Source organism: Zerene cesonia, chromosome Z, assembly GCF_012273895.1.
Source record: "Zerene cesonia ecotype Mississippi chromosome Z, Zerene_cesonia_1.1, whole genome shotgun sequence".
Classification (NCBI taxonomy): domain Eukaryota; kingdom Metazoa; phylum Arthropoda; class Insecta; order Lepidoptera; family Pieridae; genus Zerene; species Zerene cesonia.
Window position 1 is genome coordinate 10,975,760 of NC_052122.1, and position 27,943 is coordinate 11,003,702.

Sequence of the window (27,943 nt, forward strand, 5' to 3'; positions counted from 1 at the left end):
TACAATTCTTGGAACGATATTATAACTTCCTGTCTACCTGTTAAAGTTTAAATTTAAAAAACAAAGCGCGAAAACATCCGATGCAATAGTGAGTTTTTGCAGAGCTTATTTAATTTTAATTTAAATTTATTGATTTTTATTATATTTTTCTATATCAAAATTGATCATTATGTAAATATTTATGATACATATTTTGCATTATTTTAATTCACGTATTTCATAGAGTAGCATTGGCAAATATAATAGGAATAAAAAGTTTAAAAGGTTCTATAATTTATGATAGGGAAGCGCTTGACTACCATCTCGCCTACTGGTAAGCGTAGATGGAGTCTAGGATGGAGCGCGCTTTTCTAGAAGGTACCTGTTCACCCTACCTTTGAAGATCACCCGTCAGGGTACACAGACTCAGGAAGCATGTTCCAGTCCTTTGCGGTTCGAATAAATAATGTAGAGTCAAACCGCTTAGTCCGGGTACTGTGAACGTCCGCCGTAAAGCGGTGACTAGAGTCTGTACGCCTCGACGACCGATGGAAGAATAGGGATGGTGGAATCAAGTTGTGTAATTCCGCAGCGCATTCTCCAAAGAGAATCCGATAAAAGACCGATAGACTAGCCACTCTGCGGCGAAGAGCGAGGCTCTGTAGTCTTTTGCCTACCAGATCATCGTCATTTATGAGCTTTTTAGCTTGCCTCTCTATCGCCTCAAGCATCTCCAGATATTTGGCAGAACCATCCCAGAGGTGAGAGCAGTATTCCACGCACGACAGGACTTGTGCTTGATACATATTGAACAGCTGTCCCGGGCTGAAATACTGTCTCAGCTTCGCCAGAATACCAAGCTTTTATGAGGCTACTAGGGCTTTTGATTCAATTTATGAACCAAAGTTGAGAGTAGACGTTAAGGTGATACCAAAAAGTTCGAGGTGCTCGGTTATCACTGCACTGAGTAGGTCATTCGCTTAAAGATACTTAGTACCCTTACTATGCCTCCCACCACGACAATAAATTAAGAATACTATTAGAACGATCTAATCCAAAAAAAAAAGAGAGAAGAAAAGCATACCTTTAGTGAAAATATATCAAATTGGTAACATTTATGGGCCTGGGCTTAAAGGTCTCGTAGCCAGACATAAAATCGTAAAAGAAAAATATACCTGTTTACATAGATGTTTACGTCATTCTCTTCATTTTTATAAATAAGCCATGAAAGACGTGATTGTATAAAATTGTTTTTATTTGTTTTGAATTAACGTATTTACTTTATTTGCAGTTTTTATAATTTTAGATCGAGTAATATCTGAAGTAAAGTATTTATTACTTGCAACTTATTGCTCCGATATTTTTGTACGTTCCTATTGCTCCTGTGATTCATATGAGGTAATTTTTCCTCAGAAATGTCGTCGCCACGCCCCAAATCCCCTCGAACTCCAGTATTGCCTAAAAAAGAAGAAAAGGAAGAGTCTTTTTGGGATAAAATTGGTACTATTGGTCGCAAAAAGCGCATAAAAGAAGGTATGTTGCATGACCCTAATACTTGCGTGGGATGCCAGAATTAGATCATGATTGGGCCATGTGTGGCGTGTGTTGGGCTTAATTGTTTTATTTTTTTGATATTTTTCATTTTTCTAGTGCAAGAGGTTCAGGCAGAAGGTAAATTTGCCATAGATTCGCCAGGAAGTCCAACGGCACCAGAAATCCCGCCAGAAGAATACAGTCTACGTGAGTTGTATTTACTGTAATGAGTTGGCAATTAAAATAGTAAAATAAAATAAAGAAAATTAAAAAGAGTATACATACATATCAATTTTACATATTAATTTAGTTAAATTTTTGCCATAGGTAAATTTGGTATTAAAGTTTTAACATTATTTGTATGTGTATATTTGACCGGATTTATTTAGTAGAATGGAATAGTATCTGCAGAGACAGTTTTTCTATTTTCGGTGTTCTTCTAGTCTTTCAATTGACTTCTTAAATTAAACTTAAAGGACCAAACTTAACTTCAACAAAATACGGTGCCATGTCAGTTTTCCCCAATTTTTTGTTTATAAATCAAATTATATATAATGTTGTTACATTGCTGGTTATAGAAGCTCACACTGCACATTGATTATTCCTTTTCTACTATGTGCTAATTTAAATGATTTTGTATAATGTATACAATTTCCCACTAACATGCATTGGAATCTTACTAGTTTCTTGTTACTGGTCAATACCAGTACAATATACTGGCTGAGTACCAACTCTTTATTTTGTGTCCGTTGGGTATCACCCAACATTATTTTAAGGCTGGTTATCATAACCAACCTTATTAAATATTTACAAAATTTGAATCATAAAATACAATTTGTAACTTTAACCAAATAACTTTTGAATGCTGTTGTAACCTTCCAATAGATGACAACGAAGAGAGAGCAATAATAGAGCCCAGGTCGCTCGAGGACCCCAGAGTGAAGGAGTTGATCCAAGTCCTCATTGACTGGATTAATGATGAATTGGCTGCACAGAGGATCATCGTAAAAGACATAAGCGAGGATTTGTATGATGGACAAGTACTGCAGAAGCTTCTAGAAAAGCTGACAGAGACCAAGTTGGATGTGCCGGAGGTGACACAGAGCGAAGAGGGGCAGAGACAGAAGTTGGCTGTAGTTTTGAGAGATGTTAATAGGGTCAGTTATGTTAGAGCTTGATATATACTGTATGATTTACTGCATATGTACATTTTTAGGTATTTTAATATTTCTTGATTTTGGTTTTCTTAAATAGCCTATTTGTCTTACCAAGTGACATGCTCGTAACAAAATAATGTTATAAATTAGTGGCATATTTTTATAAAAGCAAAGTGAAATTTTTAACTATCAGACTGATTTCTTAGTTAGTAACATGGTTGCCTTTGAGTAAAATCTTAATGTTTTGTTAAGACCTGGTAATTTCAAAAAATGAACAATGATCACAAAACTGTTTGGACTTTTATAATTCAGAGTTGTTAAATCATAGGTTTTACTAAAAAAAATCTCTTAGTCAAAGCCAATGGTCAGTCAAAGACACCTGGGGGTCTCTGTGGCAGGGATGATGGTGTAGAATGTTTGAAGTACTTCCTGAGATCAGTGTGTTCATACAAACCGACAAGTTTATATTATTAGTTTATAAAAAGCCGATCACCCCACCCTGATTTTTGAACACCAGGTGTTGTACGGCACATCGAAACCGGTGCAGCAGTGGAGCGTGGACTCGGTGCACTCCAAGAATGTGGTGTCCATATTGCACCTGCTGGTAGCACTGGCGCGCCACTTCCGGGCGCCGATCCGTCTGCCAGAGAATGTCAGCGTGAATGTCGTTGTTGTTAAGAAGGATGCGCCTAATCAGCTGTCGCATCGGTGAGGATCTTTTCTAAACAGATGCCCTCGCTGAGTTATAATGTTTTTAGGTTTTCAAGTACTGTTTTTAGCCGTGGATTGAAAATGGAATAAGTGTATTGTGTTTGATGTTAAACTAAAATAAGGTTCTTTTGGGCATTTGATACACATGCTTTTTAAAATTATTGTGGACATTATGTACTGTCAAAGTTTTATGTGATTTATAATTTGTTCAATAAATTATTTTTATTATGTATTTTTTTATTGTGAAAGTTTAAATTATTGCAAATGTTGCAACCTGCAATGTTGCGGTTCCCCGTTCGGGTATTACTATAATACATTATACTATTTAGATAATAAAATGGCGGTCGATTTCTCCAAAACTTCTTTAATACAGCGAAAGTTATGCATATTACGTCCAGTTAGAGGGGGTAGGCGGGAGGGCATTCGTTTCTTTTTATTGCACAGGTTACATTTCACTAGCCACTAAGGGTACTTTTAGTGGAACCAATAAAATTGCTTAACACTGGTAAATTACAGCACATACATCGAAGACATAACAACGACGTACGACGACCTCGGCATGAAGTGCGAGCGCGACGCGTTCGACGCACTGTTCGACCACGCGCCGGACAAACTGCAAGTCGTTAAGAAGGTGACTTGTTGGATCATACGTTTTAGTGATTTTAATAATTTCCTGTAAAGTGTGTTAATCAGTGATAATCAGGTTATTGAAAAATAAAATTATGTATGGTGAGAGACCAAGCAGGAATATTTTTAGCGATCCCGTGTGGGCGGGAAGCTATTATCATAATAAAAAAAAAAATCCTCTGTAATTCGAGGTACCTAAGCTGCAATTTTCTAATGTGTAAAACTTGTATGAAACATAGAACAAGTAAGCGAGTAATTTTTATGCCCATTTAAAATTTTAAACGGGCACAGACAATACGTTCATACCTCCTATGAAGAAATAACGACCTTTTAATTTGCAAATATATAAGAGTTCCTATATTATATTTCTTAAATCAATCTATCAGAATCGAGTTCTAAGTTAGCAAGCCTTAGCAAAAAAATATAGGAAATAACTAAAAAGTCCATACGCACTCCACAGTCGCTGATAACATTCGTGAACAAGCACCTCAGCAAGGTGAACCTGGAGGTCCTCGATCTAGACTCGCAGTTCCACGACGGCGTGTACCTGGTGCTGCTGATGGGTCTACTGGAGGGCTTCTTCGTGCCGCTGTTCGACTTCCACCTGACCCCGCAGGACTTCGACCAGAAGGTCCATAATGTGTCCTTCGCATTTGAGCTGATGCAAGATGTGGGTTTGGCAAAGCCGAAAGCTAGACCAGAAGGTTGGTAACCCTACGCTGCTAGTAATGTTAATTATATTGTTTCTCGTGCGAATTGTAAAAGTTAAAAGTTAAAAGTCGTTTAGCTGCTGATTTTTTTGATCCATGGCGCGAAATTTCCAAAGTTTTTCTTTCATGAAACCTTCTTTCCATCAATAACAAACACACAGAAAAATAAACCGGTCGGTTAACGCGTGATGCTTCTAATAGAAGTAGATAATAGATAGATACTACCTCCTTACTACACAGTCTCACAAGTAGTAACTTGCTATAGTTATTTTTTTTCATTACTTGGCCTGGTTGGCACCGATTTCGAATACATGAGTGGGTAGCGCATATAGTAATTATATTTTTCGCTTTTGAGTCGGTAAAAGTTTTTTTTTTGAGCTTTTTCCTTGTTAAGTCGCTGTCGCATTGGGTTGTAACCTGTAATGGCATGAGATTTGGATAAATTTTGATAAAAAAAACTAAAATTGTTAAAAATAACTATAATGCTTACATTTCTATTTTATTTTGCAGATATCGTGAATCTAGATCTGAAATCTACACTCAGGGTTTTGTACAATCTATTCACAAAGTACAAGAATATGGCGTAACTGAATTCATTTAGAAATTTGCCATCACCTTAAATAGTTTAACATTGACTAATGTTAATGAAATTAATTTTATATCGTGTTCAATTTTATTAACATAACTGTATCTGCTTAAGCTAACAATGAAATTATATAAATGTTTTATTTTATGTGAAAGTGTAATTTATTAACAATCGTATTATGTGCCTTATGTAATATAATATTACTAAGAGTCATGCGTTTTATTTCTGCAAAAGGTACAAACACCCTAAGTATTTCGATAAAATATTGCTTTTAGTTTAGTCAAGTATCCATTTGCTATTTGTTAACATAATCTGCTAAAGCGAAAGTGCGCGTATATTTTGTGTGTACATTTTTAGCTCAATAGAAAATGATGAAATTTGGTGAACATAGCGTATTTTGAATTGTATATTGTGCATACTAGCTTTTGCCCGCGGCTTTGCGCGACATAAATTCGTAGTAGTTTAATAGATATTATTATACATATAATATAAATATAAATCTTCCTCGTGAAGCACTCTATCTATTTAAAAAACCCCATCAAAATCCGTTGCATACTTTTTAAAGATTTAAGCATATATAGGGGCAGACAAAGCGACTTTGTTTTATACTATGTAGTGAAGTGACAATTTCAACAAATGTGTGGTGAATAAATGTAAAATATACATACTGGCACATTACAAAAATAGATGGGTCAAATGACCCACCAGATGACCTGCCTTGAACTAGGACCATAAAATAATAGCATAGCTGTGTATGACGTCATTGGTGAGGTGTCCAACTGAGTATTGGAGAGTTATAGGTAGAGGTAAAATAGAGGAAAGAGTTAGGAGAGGTAGGAGTTTCGGTAATTTAATGTATCACGGCGCACCATTCCATCGATAGGATCATGAAATATAATAGTCTAGGAGGAACCAGCGCATGAGCACCGAAAACGATTCCAGCTCAATTTGATGGAAGAAATACTTGCTGCCATGAGCATGTTATTTAATCAATAGCGAGGAATTTTTGTTTTTTATGTGGTCAATTTTTTATAGAAATACAAATAAAAAAATCCCATGACTCTAGACGAAGTTAATATTTCAAGAGATATGTCAAATAAAACATTTGAATTTTTCACGGTTCGAATTATCTGGGCCCATGAAAACGTACTTAAAAATATTCAATATAAACAGATAAATACTACATAAAGGATAATAATGATTACTTAATAATATTTTAAAAAGTATAGTTGAAACAAAAATAAAATAAGAAAAGAACCAAAAATTTATCACGATTTCTTTAAAATCTATCCAAAATTTCTAATTATTTATTTCATTCTTTAAATGATTGTCTTAAACTATTTGTGATTGGAACACTCCTTGTAAGCAAAAAAAAGTGCTTGTGTGAGGAGGTTGCGCTCTTCCATTTAATATTTTAGGTGTAGAAATAAAATATGATAATCTATCCTCTTTATATTATGCCTTCAAACACCAATAATCGAGAAAGAACATATTATTCTCGAGGGGGAAGTATACAAAAAATAAATGCAAAATGTTTAAACAATTGCTTTATTTCCTTAAAATACAATTCAATACAGTTTGGATCTATTATAAATACATAATACGAAAATACGTGACATTATGGGGGGTCTAAAAATATGCCGGAAACCCGATGTATAAAACTTAAGATTGCGGATTCTGCAATACATATTACTCGAAACAGTATACAGAATGGAACATTGCCACAGCACCTGAACGTAAAGAACCCTTTATTACTGTAGATAGAAAATTTAACTCATAGAAAAGGTTTTTTTAATGAAAGTAAACTGCGTTTACGCGTTTCCAGAAATTCTCTTAGCATTCCTGTAACGCCACGTCGAAGCGGCTAAAATTCACACCTGTACTTTTATTCATTTTTATCATTACATCGATCGTTAGGGTCAATTTTAATGAAGTCTCTCTCTCTCTCAAATCCATTAATCTACAACATAGAGTACTTTCCCTTCAGGTGGCTATAGAAATTCCAGCCTGTATACACCTACTACAAAATTTTCATCTATCGTCATTATCTATTGCAGCTGCTTAACTACGAACACGATACGAATATAACCCGTGTCCATCGAACGACGAATGAGCGATCTCAAAGTGCACTTAATTCGATAATATATTATAGTATCTAGATTATCATAAAGTAATATCAAAATTCCCAATTCCTGAACCGTACGGTGACACCAGCCACCCGCATTGGAGTCGATTCCTGGGATTGCGATTTTCTGGACCAACTCCTTAGCGTACAAGTATGAGGTACCAGATATTACGCCGTTTCATATCACACAAAGAAAATGGTCAGAGAGAAAATGGTCCACGCCCGGTAGAACATTGTTGTGATCGAAATTTCGCGAACTAAAATTTCGCAATTCATAGTGAACTGGTTCTTTTTTTGTTTTCGAAAGTAGAACATATGGGCTACTCTACTATAACTACTACAAACACACTATACGGAGACGAAATACTACACTGCCTGGCGTACATGGAAAGTGATTAAAACTAAAATGTGATATATTCTTACATTCAGAGTGCACATTATCTATTATAAATTCACAAGAAATCCTCCTGGATAACATGGATTTGAGCAAAGTAAAGAAGCTATTTAGAAATAAAACAATGACCTTACGCTTAAGTCGATAAATCCATGTCAGCAGTGAAAAGACCGCATTTCGTACAAAAAACCTCATCTACCTACTTAGTCTGGCTATAAATATTGTTATATAATGAATTTTTATTGTATAAAATACCAACTGTAATGTAATACTTTATTTATTTTGTTTATATGAAGCTAATTCAAAATGATTTCCATTGGCTTTATTCAGTCCCACTTTCCTTAAAAATCAAGGGCGCAGCGTGACTGGGCGTCCTGTATCAAAATTTGTGAGGGGTCTAAAAGTATGTGATCATCAAATTTGTAAACTTTGTTTAGCGAGAAACTAGTCAGTTTTTAAATTTAATAGATAATTCGCGTCGGCTGTAACATTATTTATAGCCCGACTTAACATTCCATATAAAATTCGTTAAATATTAAATAATAATCTGAAACAGCGTTTGACCTCCTTTAATATGAATAATAAAATAAAAAACAACGGTTTCGCTATTGCACGCTGGTGGATAACCAACTAACTCGTATGCTGAGCAATAATATATTAAAAATCATTACAAATATATCGTTAAAATATGAAATCAATAAAACTTAATCTATGTACAAACACACTAGCGGATCATGATCTGTAATTAGCCTATATAGTAAACTCTTGTATTGAATAATTATAATTACGAGGCGTGCCATGCAATAAAATAACATAAAGAATAAATACATTAAAATAACAAAAAAAAAATATATAGAATATAGTATTTATTATCAAATAATACATCGGATATATTACTATAACTTTCATCATTGCATAAATTAAATATTTTATAGCTGCTCGATTTCTTTAAAGAATCATAAAATGATATAAACAAAATTAACGTTATATTAAAATTTATTTGCAATTATATCTAACAAACCGTTAAACGATCGAAATGTATGCATACAGAACATATATATTATAAATTTACTGAGAGAAAATTCTTATCTGTTATTATTTATAAAGCAAAAATTCGTGTAAGCTACGCCACTTATAACTCCATACATTTATTGGATGTCTCCGCTTGAATAAAAAAGTTTAAAAACAAAAAATAAATAAAAAAAAGTCTGCCCAGGCGGAGTCAGGGCGAGCAGGTTACATAGAAAAGCAAATAAAAAGAACTTAAACGATTAAAAAATTCGCGCTAAACATAGTGCATAGATACGGTAATGAAATTTAATATTTTTTACTATAGTCCATTGATGAAATGTTAGGAAAAAATTCCTTAGCCAATATTTACGGGTAACTACTGTAAAACCAATACGCTGCGGACGGTATAAAAATATACATTTAAAATTTTTCTTTTTAAATAATATTAAATACTAACAAAATAATTGCCACCCGTGTTCAAAGCAAAACAGGTGAGCTAAAACTGAGTTTTGCTGGAGAGAGCGCTGCTCGTCACTCAATTCCCGCATATTAAGCTCATGAACAAACTAATTACCCTTTTGTCGCTGGAATAAACTACTGTTCTCCAATATAAATAGAGTTGAAAGTCCGTAAGCATAAAACAATGCAGACACACATTAAAATATCATAAATTCCCTGAATACTCCACGCGCGCATTCGTACTCTAATCTAAAGCCTATTTAACTAAGTACGTGTAATACATTGAATAAATATCAAAAAGCCTTATTGAGATTGTGTGCCGGTACCCCGAATTGACGTTTCTTTTTCTCACTTATAGCCCGTGCCAATAAATGAAGGCACCATAATTTCCGCCTGTTGTCTCTCGCTTGCACCCACGCGGCTTGATATACGTGATCTCGCTCGCACTTGTGCCAATTATGACTCGTTCATTTATTCGCGCGTTATATGCTTACATACATTTAGTGCCATGGAAGTCTGTCTTTAGAGGTGATATTAAGCTCCTTATAAAAATTATTGCTCCAGTAACAAGCGTAAGCCTAATTAATAATAAAATGGAATGTATGTTAATTATATTATATGATTAAGTGAAATTGAAAAAATACTCTCAGAACATTTAACTGAAAATTAATGTATTTGAGATCAAGGGTTATATAGTTTGGCATATAGTGATCACAAGGTTCAATGAAAGAGTATGTTTAGTAGACGATGAAGGTTCAAAACCTGTTTATTCTAATTATATTTATCGGTTACGTCAGCCGTATTTGAAGCTTAATTGCACTTTAACAACGCCGCGTGCACCGAGCCAACGCAACTCCTGCGCATATGTCACGTAAACAATTTATATCGATAATGAAACGTGACATGTATCGAATGCGCGGGATTTACATCGAGTGCCATCCGCCGGCAGCCGTTGGTTCGGTATAGGCCGCATGAAGGCTAGGAAACGCAAAATACTAAATACGTAAATTCGTTGAACCCTATCTATTTGATTGGCATCGAGACGCTCTTGCGAGAGATAAATCCTAGTGAACTAACGAACTACTACGCATATTTAGATATTTATCAATACCGGCCGCGGCGTTCTAATCCTGCAATCAATATAAATCATAATAATAAAATTCTTTTTATTTCATTCATAACTTTAACTTTCAATATACATAATGACGTCATAAATATTTTGTCTCGCACTTCCACCGGTACATTACTTTAGAGTGAAAGAAACAAAACATCGATGAGCAAGGGGAAACAAGATATGGAAACAATATATCAAGAATGTTTAATAACTAGGTCATTTGATAAAGTATAAAATAGCTTTTCGCATAACATCCTGTAACACAGTTCGCCGCGGCCACCTACAATATACCAAACAATTGACTATTCCAATATACAGTAGTTAAAAAATTCCCTACAAAACCTCTAGAGGCGTGATACAAAATCTATACCTAACCGTCTAATTTAGTTTCTATGGAATAATAATTATTGTATGCAATGTCAAAAGGCGTACACTCGGTATGTCGTTGTTGTAAATCCTGTGCGAAAGGGACAAAGTTAAGGAGAAAGCCCCGGTTGTTAATTAGACGTAATAAACACGTGATAAAATTATTAACTTTTGTAATGAAGCGCGACCTCGTGTCTTATTGTGAATGTCAAAACCACACGAATGAATCATGATCGAATACTTTCAGTTACTTATGTGTAATTGTAACTATAATTACATACATATTTGACATTAAATGGGTGGAACTAGCTGCGGAATGTTTAATGAAAACGCTAAAAAAGATGAAGGGACTATCACAAATAAATTATCGGATAATAAATAAGATTTATTTACATACACATTCGTTTGTATGAGTTGAAAATGAAAGAAGATTGTCTTATTCTCTCCTTACTTTAAAAGACTGAAGCCGTCTGAAATATTATTGTATTAATAAGGTCAAGTATTAAAACGATTTCTCTTTTAGCCGAGTCTTGAACCTTACTCAACTATTAATCGTTGAATCGAGTAACGTTCGGGAAATCGACCTGGAATCAAGTTCCACCCATAATATGTACTATCTACTAGACATGACATACGGCTAGACACAAAAAATACAACAAAAAGGGAAGATACGATTCTATGTGCAGTTATACGAAGTCTTATCAGCACACTTTAAACATTAAACAGTAATCTGCCGCCGTTAGTAAAGGCCTACACGTTAACAAACATAAGTTATAGAATCATATCTCCTTCCGTCTATAAGGAAACGAAGAAACGAGTATACATAAACACAATGCTACGTCTTCTTAAAGTCCAGGGAGGCGGAGGACTCCCTCCTCAGTACTAGTTTCAGTTTGTCGTCCTCCTCAAGGTCCTCTTCGAGCGATTCGCTCCTCGTGAGCGTGAGACCGAGTGCGCGCGCTTTCCACGCTTCTAGCCTCATGACCTGCAAATGCATTGAATATGTACGTTAGCTACGTGAAGGTGGACTCGCACAATAAAACGCGTTTTATTAGCTCGGAACTAACTGGAAATTAGACAATTAAAAGACTTCTCTGAAGATTTTTATAGGTATATATTTAATAAACATTATTCAACACCATCTAGGCTTAAACTAGCTTATCAAAACTATACAACAGATAAACTTTTGAATACTTTTATGTATTAAGGATTATATAGTTTGATACAAGTAAAACGCTACAATCTACTCATTATTTATATGTTTAGAACGGGGACAAAATAAATACAAGATATCATTACTAACTACTGGACACATCGCAAACAAAACTACTACAAACACTTACTATATAAACGTTTACTTGTAGACTAAAAAAGTAGTATGGTTTTAATAATAAGTATATGCTCTAAAATATTTGTTAAATGTTAATGTGACTGGGACATTAGATTACTTTCGTACATAACATAACCATGATAAAAGAATGGTAAGAAATGATTAAATCGATCAATAAAAATTTGGGAGGATGCAAATATATTGTAAAATAACGTACAACTAGACACGACATAGAAAAAATGACATATTATGTAACATAAATTAACTTTATGGTTTGTATTTATTTTTAGGTGTACCATTCATTGGGTCTTGGAATCTTGATTTTAAATTTGGAAAAAAATTATATATCATTCATACTGTGTTTTAAGTTTTAACCATAAAATAACCAACAGGTGTGATATCAACAAATTTAATACTTATGAGTTTTTTTTCTTATTTGCTAATATAGCAGCCACCGTTTGACCAAAAAGCGTGTAAGTATGTGTGTATGTTTGAAATACAAAATTTCTTCCGGGCTGATCACTTTTACAATGGTTAGAATATCAGGATTGGTTAGGATAATCATGGTTATCGTCAGCAGCAGCTCCTATGGTGGATGCTTTATAATTTCTTCAAGACGATGAGTTAAATTAAATTTGACAACCAAGATTTTATTGCGTACTCGGTGAACTACCACCACGACCGATGAAGGATTTGCAGCTATCGGTTACTATTAATAATACTCTTATCCAAACCAATGTTTAAGATAGTGGTGCGGAAGGAATTGGTCATCTAATCCCTTGCAAACTCAGGGACCATAAGACCCACATAGAGAGGACAAATATATACGGATTGTCATTTACCCAACTCACAAGTATGTGTTATTATAGCATATATATAACATAGGACGAAAATAACACGCAATTGTAAAAACATGAGCCAAAATTAAACCACATGAAGCGTACAAAAACAAGAAAGCGCTATTAAGTAAGTAGTTTTAGGGAGGATTTAGCAAGGAAATATAAATGCATGCTGGTATTACTTATTAAATATTAAAAAAATCTGTGCGATATTTAGTCGTGCATTTTGATAACGTACAATGCTTTCAAAGTTTGGTCTTATATATGAGCATATATTTTTAAATGTAAGTAAGAAGAGAAAAGTAAAATCTTCATCGAGTCCTGTAAATATACAGCTGACAGTCGAACGTAGTTAAAATCCAATTAACTAAATTAAGAAATACTTAATTTAGTTAATTAATTCGTTGCAATTAGTACCTGTGACATCACAAAATGGCGCAGCATCAATCCTATTCTTAGATAAATCGCATAGTACATCTATACGATACGGCCACACTATCATGCACGCTCGAAGTTGCATAAGCCATACGATAACTTTCTCAACTGTGCCTAATATATTATACTGAATTGCTATAAATTTGAAACTAAAGGGAGAATATAAAAATAATGGAACTACGCTAAAGGTTTTATTTGAAAATTTTATATAGTTCGTATGATTTACAGTGCATTCGAGCATGAGTAAAACTCTAACTGGGCTAGTGCCCAGTAACTACGTTTAGGACTAAATTTAATTTAGCATTATGCATTTTATATATTGTATACATATTGTATTTATAAAGTTTGTAATTTAAGCCCTGTTTTAAGTTTACATCGAAAATTGACATACGTTGTACAATGAATGCCACGAATTTTCAACCGGCTTTAAAAACTACGAGGTTCTGAATTCGATTTGGGTTGGTTACTTAGAAATCTAGTTGAGCTCTCAATGGCGTTCGAGCCGAATCTACTAATCGTCATACTAGCCTACAATATCAATTACAAAATATACAAGTATTTTGCAAAACAATTGGCTAAAAAATTTGTCAACAAAATGATGCAGGACGCATTTTGAAATTTCACTCAACAAATTTATGCATAAAACTTCTCCCATACAAAGCTGCGGTGTCAGCGAGCACTGTACCAAATTGTAAATGAAATCGGATCGCATCTAGTCTACACTATATACACACACAAGCTAAGTCCACTTACTCGAGCCATTTCCAGGGCTCGGAGTCCGGCGTGGTGATCGGTGTTGGGAACTGTGCAGTGAATGTTCACGTTAAGCCAATGTACATCGACCGGTACTTCGGTGTACACTGCTCCTTAGTCTAGATTGCTCTTACGGGAGAGGAAGGTATTGTCAATTGCAGAAGATTTAAGATCCATTTGAGCTCATTTTTTAATATGTTCAAGATGATGTCTAATTATAATTTTGCTCTACAAAACCCAACGACTTTTTAAATTCAGTTTGAAAGTACAATATTGCCCATAGTGATTAGTGAGATCGCTTAATGTGGCCTGGCTTAATGTCAACCCACGTACGTGTATTGCCCATGGGCTTAAAAATCATTGAACACTTTGTGGGTCCAATACAACAAAACATCTTCAGAATGTTACTGGGTTTGCCTACAACGATTTTGTTGATTGTGGTTACCCTAGACTGGGATTCTCTCTAGCTTTGGCTATTAAACTTCAATTAGGTTTTTAATCTTTCTTGTGTCTTTTGGAAAGATCTTATATAAATTTAAAAACAAAGGTGTAGTAATTATTAATATGGCGATAATGATGGTCCTGCCGGTAGTATTCTTTGCTCACTTTTCCTACCATGGACTCGATAGTGGTTTATTCATTCCCGTTCATTAAAGAGCACATGTACCTTTATATAACCCCCCCGTCCTGTTAGTTGTAACGGAACACCATTACATTTGCTTTGATGATCGAAATAGTCGAAACAAAAGGAAAACGTTACTTTAAGGCAATTTAAGACTAGGAGCAGTGTACAAACGTTTTTCAACGGAAAACACAATAAATTTAGACGAACACAAGTAACACAGTTTTTAAAAATATTTACAAACATTTCATTTGAGAATTCTGGGCCACTATTCGATGTTAAAAGCCATGTGGTAGGCCCATTAGTGACGCTGTGCATATAATGATGCGCTGACGTAATTGAATCATTAAAAATACTAAACATGAGATTCCTTTAAAGGATTCCTTAAAATTCCTTTTCAGTTTATACGCAGCGCAACATTACAATATTTATGAAAACATGGTTTTTAGTAAAGCATGTTTTTAATTGCACTAGATCGAGTTATATTTCCATATGAAATTGACAGATTGATTTGACTTTTTTTAGTTTTAAACAGTAAGTTCTATATATAATTAATGTATCTCTGCCATTAATACATGTTTATAAAATTTTTGATGATTCCAAATATAAACTGTATTTAATTAATATTTCTTTTAATTATTTTTCAAAATGAAATAGATGTAGATATAGAAATTATAACTCAATGTAGCACGAAGCAAAGCGTCAATGTTAGTGATTGTTAGTCGGCTTGGTCAATTGATGAAATATATTATATATAACAATTATTTACGAGAATTTAAGGATTATTTTATAGAAAAACAACTATTTAATAAACGTGGTACGTTTTTGTACTTTAACATTTAAATTAAGAAACATTTCAAAATACCATTCAATCGTTACGTATATTAAAATTTAAAAAACTAATGAGGGGGTATTTCAAAAACTATTTTCGAGGGTATTTTGAGAAAAAGAGATCATATTAAGGCATTTCATTATGCATTGCAATATTCACCTCAGCCTTTAATTCGGCGACTTGCTCCTGCAACTCGCGCACTCGATCCGAGTCATCTATATTACTCCTCAGTTCACCTTCAGTCGCCATTACTTCATTCTGAAATGTAAATTGTTCAAGTGTTTCTTACCCGATATAATTAATTAATTGACCAGAGAATCCATTCAAACTAAAGAGTGATTGTTATTAAGGCACATTTACCTTCAGTTTATACTCGGACACTTCATTCTCCAATTCGGCTATCCTCTGTGCATCTTCCATGTTCCTTATATTAGCTTGCATCGACTCGTACTTAGCCTGTGAATTATTGGAAAATTATATTTTATTTTTTACATTCTTTTATTTTGAAGTTGGTTTAACATTCACACACTGTTGCGGCTCGGTAAAAATCCACCACCAATGTTCTAGAACGTTCTAGAACAATCCGAGCGTCAAAAGCGGGCACAATCTCGCGTACCACTGTTCTATAACGTTCGAGAAAGTTCGAGAACATTCCGAGCACCGAAAGCGGCCACACTCTCCAATGTTCTATAACGTTCAAAAACATTCGAGAACATTACGAGCGCCGAAAGCGGGCACACTTGTGTACCCACTGTTCAAGAGCGTTCTAGAACGTTCGAGAACGTTCTAGAACATTCGAGAACACTCCAGAAGGTCACCTTGCTCTCGAGGTCGCTGAACTTGTGCTGGTACTCGCGCTGACGCGTCTGCAGCGCGCGCTCCCGCTGCAGCGCGCCGTCGAGCGCCTCGCGCAACTCGCGCAGCTCCTCGTCCTGCCGCCGCAGCTGGTTCGTCGACACCTGCACCTGCGTGCGCAGCTCCATTTCCTTGGGCGATAGTTGGAACATTAGATAAATGCAATTTAAAAAATTATTTTAAACATGAAATTATGGCATATTTGAGTACGTACTGATGAATACCTATTAAACGTGAAGTACCTACTCATGTATCAAAAAAATGTATCATGTATCAAAAAAAGAAACAATAGATGTTTCCTTTTTTAATATGTACTTGTATATCTACATAATAGTATAATGGTAATATACTTTATTGTTATTCTTGTTGTTTATTGTTGGTTATAGACCGTCAGAATTCCATGAAGCGTGTTATGTCTCTACAACAATCCTAACCCCTTTTAATCCCCCTACCCCTCTCAACTTCTATGATAAGCTAAATCCCTTACGCCAGCTCACCTTAAGCCTCAGCTCCTTCAGCTCAGTCAACGCCTCCACCTCCCGAATCCTGGTGGACATGAGCTCCTCTTCCAGCTTCTGCATCTCGTTGGTCCTCCCCTCCCAGGCCCTAAGCAACTTTTTGGGTGTCGCCATGATGTCAGACACCATGTTGGATTGGACAGGCGCTGACGGCGCTTCTTGACGATGCTCCTAATTAATTCGTACATTATACATTTTAATATAAAGGGATAGGAAAGTTTCACCAAAATCATTCCACAGAGATAACAGAAAAAAAAGGTATAGATATCATAAACTTTTTTTTTTATGGTGGTTGAAAATTATAGTTAGGTTAGTTTGAGGACAAATGAAAAAATGTTAAACATACTTGTAAATGCTTCTGCCAGCAATCCGACAATTCCGTTACGCGCTGCCTGAGATCCTTCAGCGAGAGATTGGCCTCCGCTTCGCGAAGTTTCACCGCAATTAGTTCATCCTGCGTTTTCACAGTTATTTATTTTAACACATCATTGATACATATACAATTATTTTAACAAATCTTGAAATGCTTTCTATTTGTCAGAACTAAATTTAAATGAGACCTAGCAACAGGTATCAAATAAAAAGAGTCACAAAATTTCTTCAACTAGTAAATATTTATGCAGTAAGAAACAAAAGAAAAATTAACAGTTAATTCGAGAACCTCCTCCTTTATTTGAAATCGGTATATAACCAAATATTCAAGAAATCAAAACAAGTTTCCCTCACCTGCAAGTGCGCCACATTATTATCCACCCTCTGCTTTCTCAGCATCTTGTTTTCATTTTCTAATTCCGATATTCTCGCGGAGAGCTCTCTCTCCGCCGCTTCTCTCTCAGCCGCGTGCAGCCTAGCTCTCACCAGCTCTCTTTGTAGGCAACGTGCTAGTTCCTCTCCCTTCGCGTCGTTACCCTCTGTGCCCTCGAGAGACGATTGGCGGGAATTGTTCTGTCGGAAATGAGGATTTTATTTTGAAGAGAACATTTGAAAAATAAATTAGTTATTTTGGATTTTTCGTGTAAATTTCACTTAATTTAATCTAATAAACAGTTCGATTCAAATTTGAACTTATAAACAAAGGTTTAAGGTTTGACATAAACTGTCACAAATTTGATATTATATTAAGGAACGGGTGATTTTTGTTGATGTTTTAAATCTATCTACCCCCACAAATGATCGGCTTGAAACAGTATGTTTTGCGTGAGTGGCGTAGCCTATTGAGATCATTTGGATCTAACCTCCCCCCCTCACGTTGGCTGATGTTAGAGAGCTTTGTCCGACAGTAGGAACCATCTCTTTGCCATCAGCAGACAGCGTGGTCTGATCAGTTAGCTCGGCCTCCTGTGCTGCTGATGATAGAGATCTGTGTCGTGGCAGTAGGACCGATCTGTCTACCATCAGCAGACAGCGTGGCCTTGTGACGTCAGATGTCACTCACCTCGGCGATGGTCATCTCGAGCGAGCGTATCTCGTCCTGCGCGACCGCGAGCCGATGCTGCGCGTCCATGTTGGCCCGCCGCAGCGCGTGCACCTCCCGCGCGAGCGCGAACGTCTCCTCCTCACCCTCGGCGCGGTCCACCTGCCCGCGGACCAGCCGCTCCGCGAGCGCTGAGCTCTCCTTCTCCAGCAGCTCCACCCGCTGCTTCAGCAGCCGGTTCTCTTGCCGGAGGCACTGTCGCAGCGGAGAAATGGTTACTTAATACGTTGTATGTAATATTGGCACGTTTGGTGCGTGGATTAATAGACTCAAAATTTGGTGTGGGTTATTATTTTACCATTAGAAAACAATTATACTGGTCAAAATTAGAATGAGCGAAGTCAGAACGAGCGGGTAGGTTACACTAAAAAGTGTCTTTCAATATTAAATAAACAGTATGTATTTGTAAATATTTCCTTATGTTATCCTTCAGTTTCAAAAATTCAATTGTATATAACATTAGAGGTTAAATTATTTGCACAGGGAAACAACAAAATTTTAGTATCCGTTTATTGGTCACACTTTTTAATACTTTACTAATTTAAAAGTTAACTCGATCATTAAATACCTATTATAAGTTGTAGTACCTGAGTATAAAAGACCAAATTAAGATTCATAACTACTTATCATACTAAAAACTTGTGATTTTAGGCATTTTATAATTGAGTGCTAATGCACTAAATATCATGATAAATAATGCAGAAACTCACTCTCAACACAGCTATATCCCCTTGCTCCTTTGTCTTTATCACCGTATACTCTTTCTCTAATCTTTTCATCTTCTTCTGTTGCACTTTGATCGAATACGCCAAGTTCATGAATGCATCTTGATTAGCCTCTGCCTTTGCTGGCAGCTCCTTTTGTATGTACTGTTAAAACAAACCATATATTTTATTCTGTTAAAGCAATATGTACTTTATGAATATATTAACAACTCTAAAATATGACATTGATTACCTTAACAAATTTTCTTTACTGTTAAATTACAAAATAATCAAATAACACTACAACATGGAAAATTGTAATGGGAATATACAATTCGCAACGAAATAGTGATACAGCAATTATCGGTTACTATCTTATAATTACGATTTGTTTGATAAGCTATAAGCACAGATAATATAAGTTAAACGTGTAGAATTGACTGAAGTGTCGATACACAATTGCAATTTACTGTCATAGATATTAATTAATTATGTAATACATAGGATTTATTTTCATAATTGGCCATTAGTGTTAAGAAATGCTTGAATGTGTTCACAACACTTGGACACAGCGAAATAATGGAACACTTTCATATCAAACACAGAAACTGGATCACCAATCAACTGACAACAATAATTTGTATTTAGAGTAATGAACCAATCCTACTTAATAATATGGTCAAAGTAATATCCATTTTATAAAATTCAAATTATAGAAAGCTGTATTATGAACAGCATATCAAAGCAGTGGACATCAAAGAAGAGGTGCCCACAAAGTATATTCTCCAATCAATTGTCGCTCGGCAATTGATCCTTACCCCTTGTGCTTACAACGATATCCTGACAGAAGAACCCGACAATAAACCTGCATGGATCTGAAAGAAAGAAACAAGTTTCTCCTTCACCTGCTCCAATTCCTTACCTTTAGTATGTTCTCCATGTCGAGGGACAGCATATCGTTCTTCCCCAGCGTGAGCATGGCCAGCGCCACCTTGAACACGATCTCGATACCCTCGCAGAGGAACACGTCCATCACGCGGCAGGCGAGCGGCAGCGAGAGGGTTGTGGTGAACAGCGTGAGGAACCAGCTGCTGGCGTACATGGATGTGCTGAAACTCTGCGGGAGAGAAATTTTAACAGCGTTAAGATCCACCACCAAGGCTTCGTTGTTAAAAATTTGTTGCTTTAACTACAGTAATGGGTGGGGTTCGACTTAATTCTGTGGATGCTCTCCTCCTAATATGTTTCTTGTTCAAAAATATCATCCGTTACCGCTTACCATCAGGTGGACCACCGGCTCAGTTGCCCGCTATGACGTAAAAAAATTCATCTGTGGATGTTTTACTCCCAATTTGCATCTTGGTTAAAATTCTGACCACATTTGATGGAAACCTTTATAAATCAGGAGGAAAACATCAAAGCTGCATAAGAAGTGTAATAGGGGACGGGAATTTTTATTAAAGAATAAACGATTAACGACTTTACAAAGCGGTGAACCCATACTTGCGACTGAAAATGCAAATGTAAGTCCGGCAGTAGTTCCTGCACCAAGTTCTCGAGCTGGAACATGCAGAGGCCCAGCTCCGCCATGCTCGGCTTGAACATGTCTCTCATCCTGTGATGCTGCATGATCTTTACCAACACTGCAAATGCCTCCTCCTCTGGCATCTGCATAGAAACATATATATTGCCAATTACCCAGATTCAGTGTCATGTGCTTGAATTTTTGCGACAATTTAGAAGTTAAACTCGTTAACGCATGGCATGTCTTTACAATATATAGATTACATAATAATATTCTAAATTCATCCAACTTTCTATCACCTAAATGTAAACTATGACACGTTACGTTATGACACATACGCACTCCACAAGACATCTTGACAAAATTTGACCAATAACTTCCCTATAAATATCAAAGGATTATTTACCTGCATCAACAGCAGTCCAACAATAAAGCCCGAACCTTGGCAGTACCCAACTTCCCTGTCGTGCAGCGAATACGCCTTCATCACGTTGAATAGCGACTCCTGTCCCAATCCATCCTTCTCTTTGAAGAAATCATGCTCCGGGTACGTGCGTGCGATGTCGCGACGTATTACCTTCTCACACGCTGATTTGGCCTGTTTAATTATGATATATCATTTCGGAGGATTATTTTATGCCTTTTACTGACACTGCTAATGTAAATTGCGTTAGCAATTTAGTGTAAGCTTAAGATGAGAAAAATAACGCATTTTCAACTGACTAAAGAAAAATTTTTCAGGAAATGTAGAGGCTACTCAATTCGTATATTCGTAGATTTTTTGCGTGTTGTGAATCGCTTTTAGAGATTCTTTTTTTGGTTGTAAAAATTGTCTGATAAAAGCATAAAAAAGAAATCGAAGGAAATTTAAAAAATCGCATGAGCGCCGACTGCGTATGATAATTTTTGCTTTAAGTATTGTACAAACTTTTACTAACACAGGTAATTATTAATAACTAACAATTGAAATTTTTGCTAAAAACGAAAGGCTTGTCAAAAATGAAATAAATTATCTACTTCATGTATTGTGTATTACCTTAATGTATGAAGCGTATAACTTCTTCTCGGGGGATGAGTCCACTCCAGCAAGCAGCTGCCACACAATCCCTCTAAAATGATGAGGCACCCCCTGCCTCACGAGGTCGCGCACGAACTGGTTGCGCCTCCGCCACTCCGTCTCCCAGCTGCTGACCAGCCGACCCCAGAGACCCCAAAGATCCTCCTCTCCATTGCTGCCAACTCTTGAGTCTTCGTGGCTTGAACTCGTGGCTTTAGGGTGTGAAGCAACATGTTTTTATGTCAGTTTATAATCTACTCCGAGGGCGTTTAACAAACATATTTATGTCGATGAAATGACTAATTAAAGCAACCGCAAATTGCAGTCTTTGGGAAAATAAAATATAATTTTTATGGTGCATCTTAAAAGTCTAGCCATGTTAAACATTTTATAATAATTTGAATCCATGAAAAAATTAAGATGAAGAGTTAGTACTAGGTTTGAGTAGTGGGGCTGTAAATGAATGGTAATCTTTTGGAGTTGCTTGAACTATTGAGTTGAAAGAGCTGTAATTCATATTATGTTGGTGTACGATTTAAAAGGTAATGTACGCCCTTAATTGCTTCATTTTCTTTTAAAATTTCTGAATTAAGGGTTCGTATTCGACGCCATCGCGTGCGTTATATTATAGTGTTTAGAAAATAAATGCGTTCTCGAAATTAATTGATTGTTTGATTAACAATATATCAGTGCACATTACACAACACCTATATTTTTATAAAACAGAGAAGAACTGGATTAAAAAAAAATATATAAAAGTGAACCGATTTTCATTTGTTGTTCAAAGTGAACTACACACCAAATATTATGTATATATCTATTCCGTTCAATAAACACATAAAGTAAAATGTTTGGGCTGATTAACACGGTTGTGTTTGTCCTGAAAGATAACGCCAACGTGAAACAATACGCTGAGATTGCTTTCGCTTTGAAAAACTCAAAAATTAATATTAGACGTAGTTGTGCTCTAGATCGAGACATAATCTTTTCATAATCCATCTTTGAATAATCTTCTAAAATCATTATAATATTACTCTTGAAAGAACACAGAATCACGTTGTTTTTTTTTTGCGGATGGCTTACGCGCTCATAAATATCTGGTCTATGGAGGGACTGGTGCGGGTGTGATAATTTAAAAATAGCGGCGGTGATTTGCAGTTCGGTCGATGCGCTCACTAATGAACTGCCAGCCGTGGAAAGAAGAAGGCAACACCAGCTCAACGGCTAGAAGTGAGGAGAGGTACAGGAATTATCAGTTGCCTTTAATACAGGCAACAGTATAACCATTTTACAATTATTATTCACATAATTCTAACTATTTATAATGCAAAATTGGAATAGTAACTAGTATGCGTCTTAATTATGATGGGCACTGCAATATTTTCATTTACTAATGATAAAATTGAAAAATAACATACCTAAAACATTATTAATAACATTAGATATATAAAAATCTAGCACACTTGTACTAAACGCGTTGCTTCTCTCACTCATGCTTGGCCCCAGAGTGAAGTTAAGATGAGACATCGTGCTATCTGTGATTATCTAAAGATAAAAGATAACCAATTGCGTTATTTTTAGGAAGGCAAGGTGATAAACAATTTGGTTATACATGGCATCGTGGTCATACGTGAAATATGAAACACGGGCTTGGCAGCGTGACCCATTTTCTTCATTTTCAGAAAGCTTTTACACGCGAAAATTACAGCATTTTTACATTTTAACGTAGGCTTGCAAAGTGAGGTTAAACGAAAAACGGTGCAGAAACATTCCTCAGGCCCAGCTTTAAATGTTTCATATTTAATTGCGGCGAACAAAATGTATTTCACTCGCAGATACTGCAATACTGTATTGCTTTTATCCCGTATGTATTTATTTTATATGAGCGTCAGTAACTTTCATAGTATACAGTTTGTATGGAGGTTGAAATTAAAATTAAAACAAATAAAGATAAGAATTCAAACAAAATAAATACTTCATTCAATAAATCACTGCAAACCGATCAAATGTCATTGATACTTATGTAATGTAATGAACGCGGTAGGTATTTACGAAACAACATATATGAAACACCGAAAATTGGTATAATGTCGTCAATCGTACACAGTTTAATCAAAGCTTCACGCATCGCGTACCACAATGGCGCAATCGCTCCGCGCTGTGGGAAAGGTTGCTGTTACATATATTAATTTCATAATTTAAATATATAATTATTATTGCTTGCACATTCGCTGAACGTTTTCGTTTCGTTTGCACGGTTTTACGAACCGCTTCAAAATTGGTAATTGGTTGATTGTGTGATTTCCTTAACAACAATAAACAAATTCAGCTTGCAGTTTTTTTCGAATTCTAAATTGAGTAATGATTACAAGCTAAAGTAAGGAGAAATGGACAAGCAGGAATCATGGGTAAAAGAAACTATGCAATTGCACTATGTGACTGCAAGGCCTCCAACAAAATTTGGCACTCCGATACTTTGTAATGTCAAGTTTGACCGAATTATTACTAGGGCTTAATAATATCATACAATCAATCAAAATCACCACAAATCTTTAAATTTTAGAAGATTCGTCTTTTAAAACTTCTTTAAAAGTAATCAAATAAGTAATATTTACTGGCCTTTTACTATTTTGATAGGTAACTATCAGCGTCATTGCGTCGGGGAACAGTTATACCCTAACAAGTGAATACCATATACGAGTATATCTTACCAGACGCCAAGGATATCTGCGATGATGTGTCCGAGTTCTTCCTGCTGTGCACAGTCGTCAGTGAGGGGCACTTGGCGTCCGCCTCGATCTTCTTGTTCTCCGCCTCCAGCTTGGCGAGCAGCGCCCGGTCGGGCGTCGGCAGGCTGTCGGATACCGTCTCTCGGAAATCTGTGGATACAGGTCTTGTACAGTGGCTAGACCACGGTGAACTTTATGCCTTATTAATATAAAACGACTGTAGTAATTCTGCCTCTTTTTTCGTTTTGAACGATGCCAGAGAACTGTCCTGTGGGTTCTGAAGCGACAAAATTTTGTTGATCTTTATCATCCATGTTTTCATTAATATCATAGCCAATTAAATGCATTATAAGCTTAATTTTTATTAGTACCAACAGCTAAAAGTTCACGATGATATTCACAAACGTTTGGTATTTAGATATGTCCATTTATCTCATAGCTTTGTGAATTCAAGAAAAGGAAATCTATTACATGTTACCTACTGTTTCAACTTCATTCATTTCTAGAAAAGGCATCCGTTCGTGTTTATAACCTTATATTCATCAACTAAAATATACTTTCACGCTCCTGTATAACTGTAACAAGACGGAGACTTAATACAAAACATTTATTCGAAATATGTTCACGGAGTGTAATATGTGTGTTATTATGTATATAATATCGAAGGCCTTGTTTCATACACTATTCCAAAGCAATTATGCATACTGCGGTTAATTCAGCTTAGGCGTGTGTTCATTATGCAATGGGATGGGGCGAGGCCTCACCTGATATTAGGACACAATCTCGTCACATATTAACCGAGAGAATACGGTATTTTATTCATCATAGGCGGGGAAAATTATATTGACTCGCACATAGACAGTACATTCACAGACTGTATGTACGCTGTTTGAGTGCGTGTCAGGAGAGAATCTCATACGGGGTACGGGATTTTAGGACTACTAGTTTTATTTTATTTCTACTAAATGGTTTCACGCAAAAGCATGTGTTTTAGATGCAAAGCGACATCATAATATTTCATACGTTAACTTTCTGACAAAACGGTGCTTTCCTTTTTTACTCTTAATCAAATTTAAAATTTAACGATCTATAAACGTATAACTTGATCCTTTTTTAATTACTTAAGCTGGTAAGACAATCGCAATTAACGTTTTTTATTTATTTCGAATTTATAACGAGTTTATCGTTTTACTCCAGTAACAAACGTATATTTCATTAAAAAATCTCGCAAAGCAGTACGATAGTCTGCGGGGATTAATTTCGATAATCCGATCAAACTTTGCTGAATTTTTCATTTGGAGACTGATGCTCCTATATTGAGCTTTCAGACTAGTATCTACCGGGATTAATGTTTTAATAATTTAATTTTTTGTTATGTAATAATATTTTACTTTAGATTAGATGTTATGACTAATTTTGTACTACCTCAAATACCTTTTAAATTATAACAATTTATTAGTTAGGTTATAGAATACTTATAGCAAATAAATCTGTAGTTACAAAGGCAAATATGTATTATTTCAAACTAGGTGCTTTCTTATTATAGTCGTTATAGGTGATGAGCGCAATAATACGTACCAACTACTAAGATGAAATTACATGTAGCAATAGCCGTGTTGTTATTATGTAAGTTAGCACAGTCAACGAGCGCGATGTTAGAGTTGCCAAAAAGTAATATTTCAATAACAACAAACCCTTATAATTGTAGCATTACAGAATTTATTTATTTTGACAACCCTACGTTATGTGGTGCAAAGTTTTAACGCGAATAAGTATTCCAACCATTGTTTCTAATGTTTACTTAAGTGAGAAATGAATGACAATAAGTCCAGAAGAAAGGACTTCAAATGAATAAAGGGTGTTGGTGTTTCATGAGAGTAATATTGCTATGCTTCATAAAGATTATTGTATGCAATATGTATGCACAATCAATGTAAATTTTATCGCTCTGTAACATATTAAATATCACACAATATATATCCAGTAATGTGGGCGTTGATGAATGTTAGATTTGTTATAAAATGTAGTTAATATTTATAAGCAACAACTATGGGTCATGCGAATTCATTTGAGAATATATACCTGAATACAACCTATACAACCGTTTATATATCAGACAGATTTTCGCCTATATACTCACAAACATCTTATTGTTCATAAAATAAGAAATAAATAATATCTAGGTACGTATAAATTGAATTCCCTGCGCACATTCAGAAAATGCAACCCACTGCATTAAGCTAGAAAGAAGACATAATTTGAACAGAGACTGCATTCAAAGAAATACTCAACGATTGATAGCTTCATATTGATTTTCTCTCACCTTAATAGTCATTATGAGAATGTTTCAACCTAACAATAAAATTCTCTGTTCAAGCGTTATTTTAGAGACTAGTGCAGATAGTGCTGGAATTTTATAAAAAATAAGTAAAATAGGATGAACCAATATGAAAACTAACCTAATAAAAGTAAACGAAAAAATAAATTACGGTTAATCAGAGGCCGAGAAGTGGGAAGGTGATTTGAAGGGCAAAAACAAGTCTTTTCGTTTTCCGTCAAAACTACAAGTCCTATGGAAAAAGTAAATCAAAACCCTTTTAAGCAATAATAGAGTGAGTGCCTAGTAGGATATAGACATGAGTCATCAATAAAGAACGTCTTTAAAACTAGCTATATATTATTTACCTAGTAAAGCTCTAAAGTAAAGGTAGATGAGATGTTAAATAGATTCTAGTGAAAGAGGAGGTGATATAAACACAATATAGTCTGCGCACATCATATTGATTTCAGAACGCCGATATAGGGCTATTTACTTATTTCGAGAGATTTCATCTTGATCTTAGGGGTATTTTTTTAAGAGTTGGTAGCCCTGCGAGGCTGCGAGCCGCGTGCTGTCGCCCCCACTTCGTTAACGACAGTCGATATTATAGATCCTACTAATATTATAAACGCGAAAGTTTGTATGTGTGGATGGATGTTTGTTTGTTACTCTTTCAAGCGAAAACAGCTTATCGTATCTGTATGAAATTTGGTACAGAGATAGATTATAGTCTGGATTAGCATCTTGGCTACATTTGACCCGAGTACCACGCGAGTGATGCGACGACGATTGGTTGACACTCACGCAACGGGGAAATAAATATGTATAATTAACAAAAACGCCCCCAAATTGTCAGAACTAAGCCAAATTGAAATGGGAAGAAAAGGAAGGCGCCCATGCACCATCTTAAAGAAAAAACCTAATCGATTGTTCTGAGATAACAAACCTTGAAAAATACATTCGACTTGAGAACGTTAGCTTTTTAGAACAAATCCAATTTTTCAATCCACACTGATTGATAAAGCTACATTAAAATATATCAAACAGATGCACCACAGCTATGCAGATAATGCAGCACTTCAAACCGCTTTGATGCATGTTCAATTCGGGTTTACCTGCACTTGAATGCGCGATACCCCTCCAAAGTACGCATTTAGTTGAGTGCAGGAACTCGGTTG

The 27,943-nt window shown here is 35.5% G+C and overlaps 2 protein-coding genes across 6 annotated transcripts in view; one reads left to right on the forward strand and one right to left on the reverse strand.

Annotated features, from left to right (window-relative positions):
* The first annotated feature begins 1,159 nt into the window (after positions 1-1,159).
* LOC119835674 (beta-parvin) lies at positions 1,160-5,449 on the forward strand. Of its 2 annotated transcripts, none has more exons than XM_038360642.1 (8): positions 1,160-1,302; positions 1,393-1,512; positions 1,630-1,719; positions 2,398-2,669; positions 3,187-3,377; positions 3,897-4,011; positions 4,468-4,711; positions 5,228-5,449. In XM_038360642.1, the coding sequence occupies exons 2-8, from the start codon at positions 1,395-1,397 to the stop codon at positions 5,302-5,304; spliced, it is 1,107 nt and encodes a 368-aa protein (XP_038216570.1). In that variant the 5' UTR covers positions 1,160-1,302; positions 1,393-1,394; the 3' UTR covers positions 5,305-5,449. The 2 variants fall into 2 exon arrangements, with proteins under 2 accessions (XP_038216570.1, XP_038216571.1); XM_038360643.1 differs by having other exon boundaries at positions 1,289-1,307.
* Positions 5,450-6,859: 1,410 nt separating this feature from the next.
* Positions 6,860-27,943, reverse strand: part of LOC119835895 (ecotropic viral integration site 5 ortholog) — a 37,203-nt gene continuing 16,119 nt past the window's right edge. For 3 of the 4 annotated variants that reach the window (XM_038360996.1, XM_038360995.1, XM_038360998.1), the window contains 14 exons: positions 24,428-24,595; positions 21,696-21,928; positions 21,066-21,257; positions 20,638-20,802; positions 20,057-20,251; positions 19,141-19,299; positions 18,392-18,625; positions 17,683-17,901; positions 17,303-17,410; positions 16,936-17,127; positions 16,402-16,569; positions 15,944-16,039; positions 15,743-15,841; positions 6,860-11,757 (listed from right to left, as the gene is read on the reverse strand). In XM_038360996.1, coding sequence (XP_038216924.1) covers positions 11,608-11,757; positions 15,743-15,841; positions 15,944-16,039; positions 16,402-16,569; positions 16,936-17,127; positions 17,303-17,410; positions 17,683-17,901; positions 18,392-18,625; positions 19,141-19,299; positions 20,057-20,251; positions 20,638-20,802; positions 21,066-21,257; positions 21,696-21,928; positions 24,428-24,595 — 2,378 coding nt within the window. In that variant the 3' untranslated portion in view covers positions 6,860-11,607. Of the gene's footprint in view, positions 11,758-14,129; positions 14,180-15,742; positions 15,842-15,943; positions 16,040-16,401; positions 16,570-16,935; positions 17,128-17,302; positions 17,411-17,682; positions 17,902-18,391; positions 18,626-19,140; positions 19,300-20,056; positions 20,252-20,637; positions 20,803-21,065; positions 21,258-21,695; positions 21,929-24,427; positions 24,596-27,943 lie in introns of all 4 variants that reach the window. The other variant, XM_038360997.1, reaches the window with a different exon arrangement.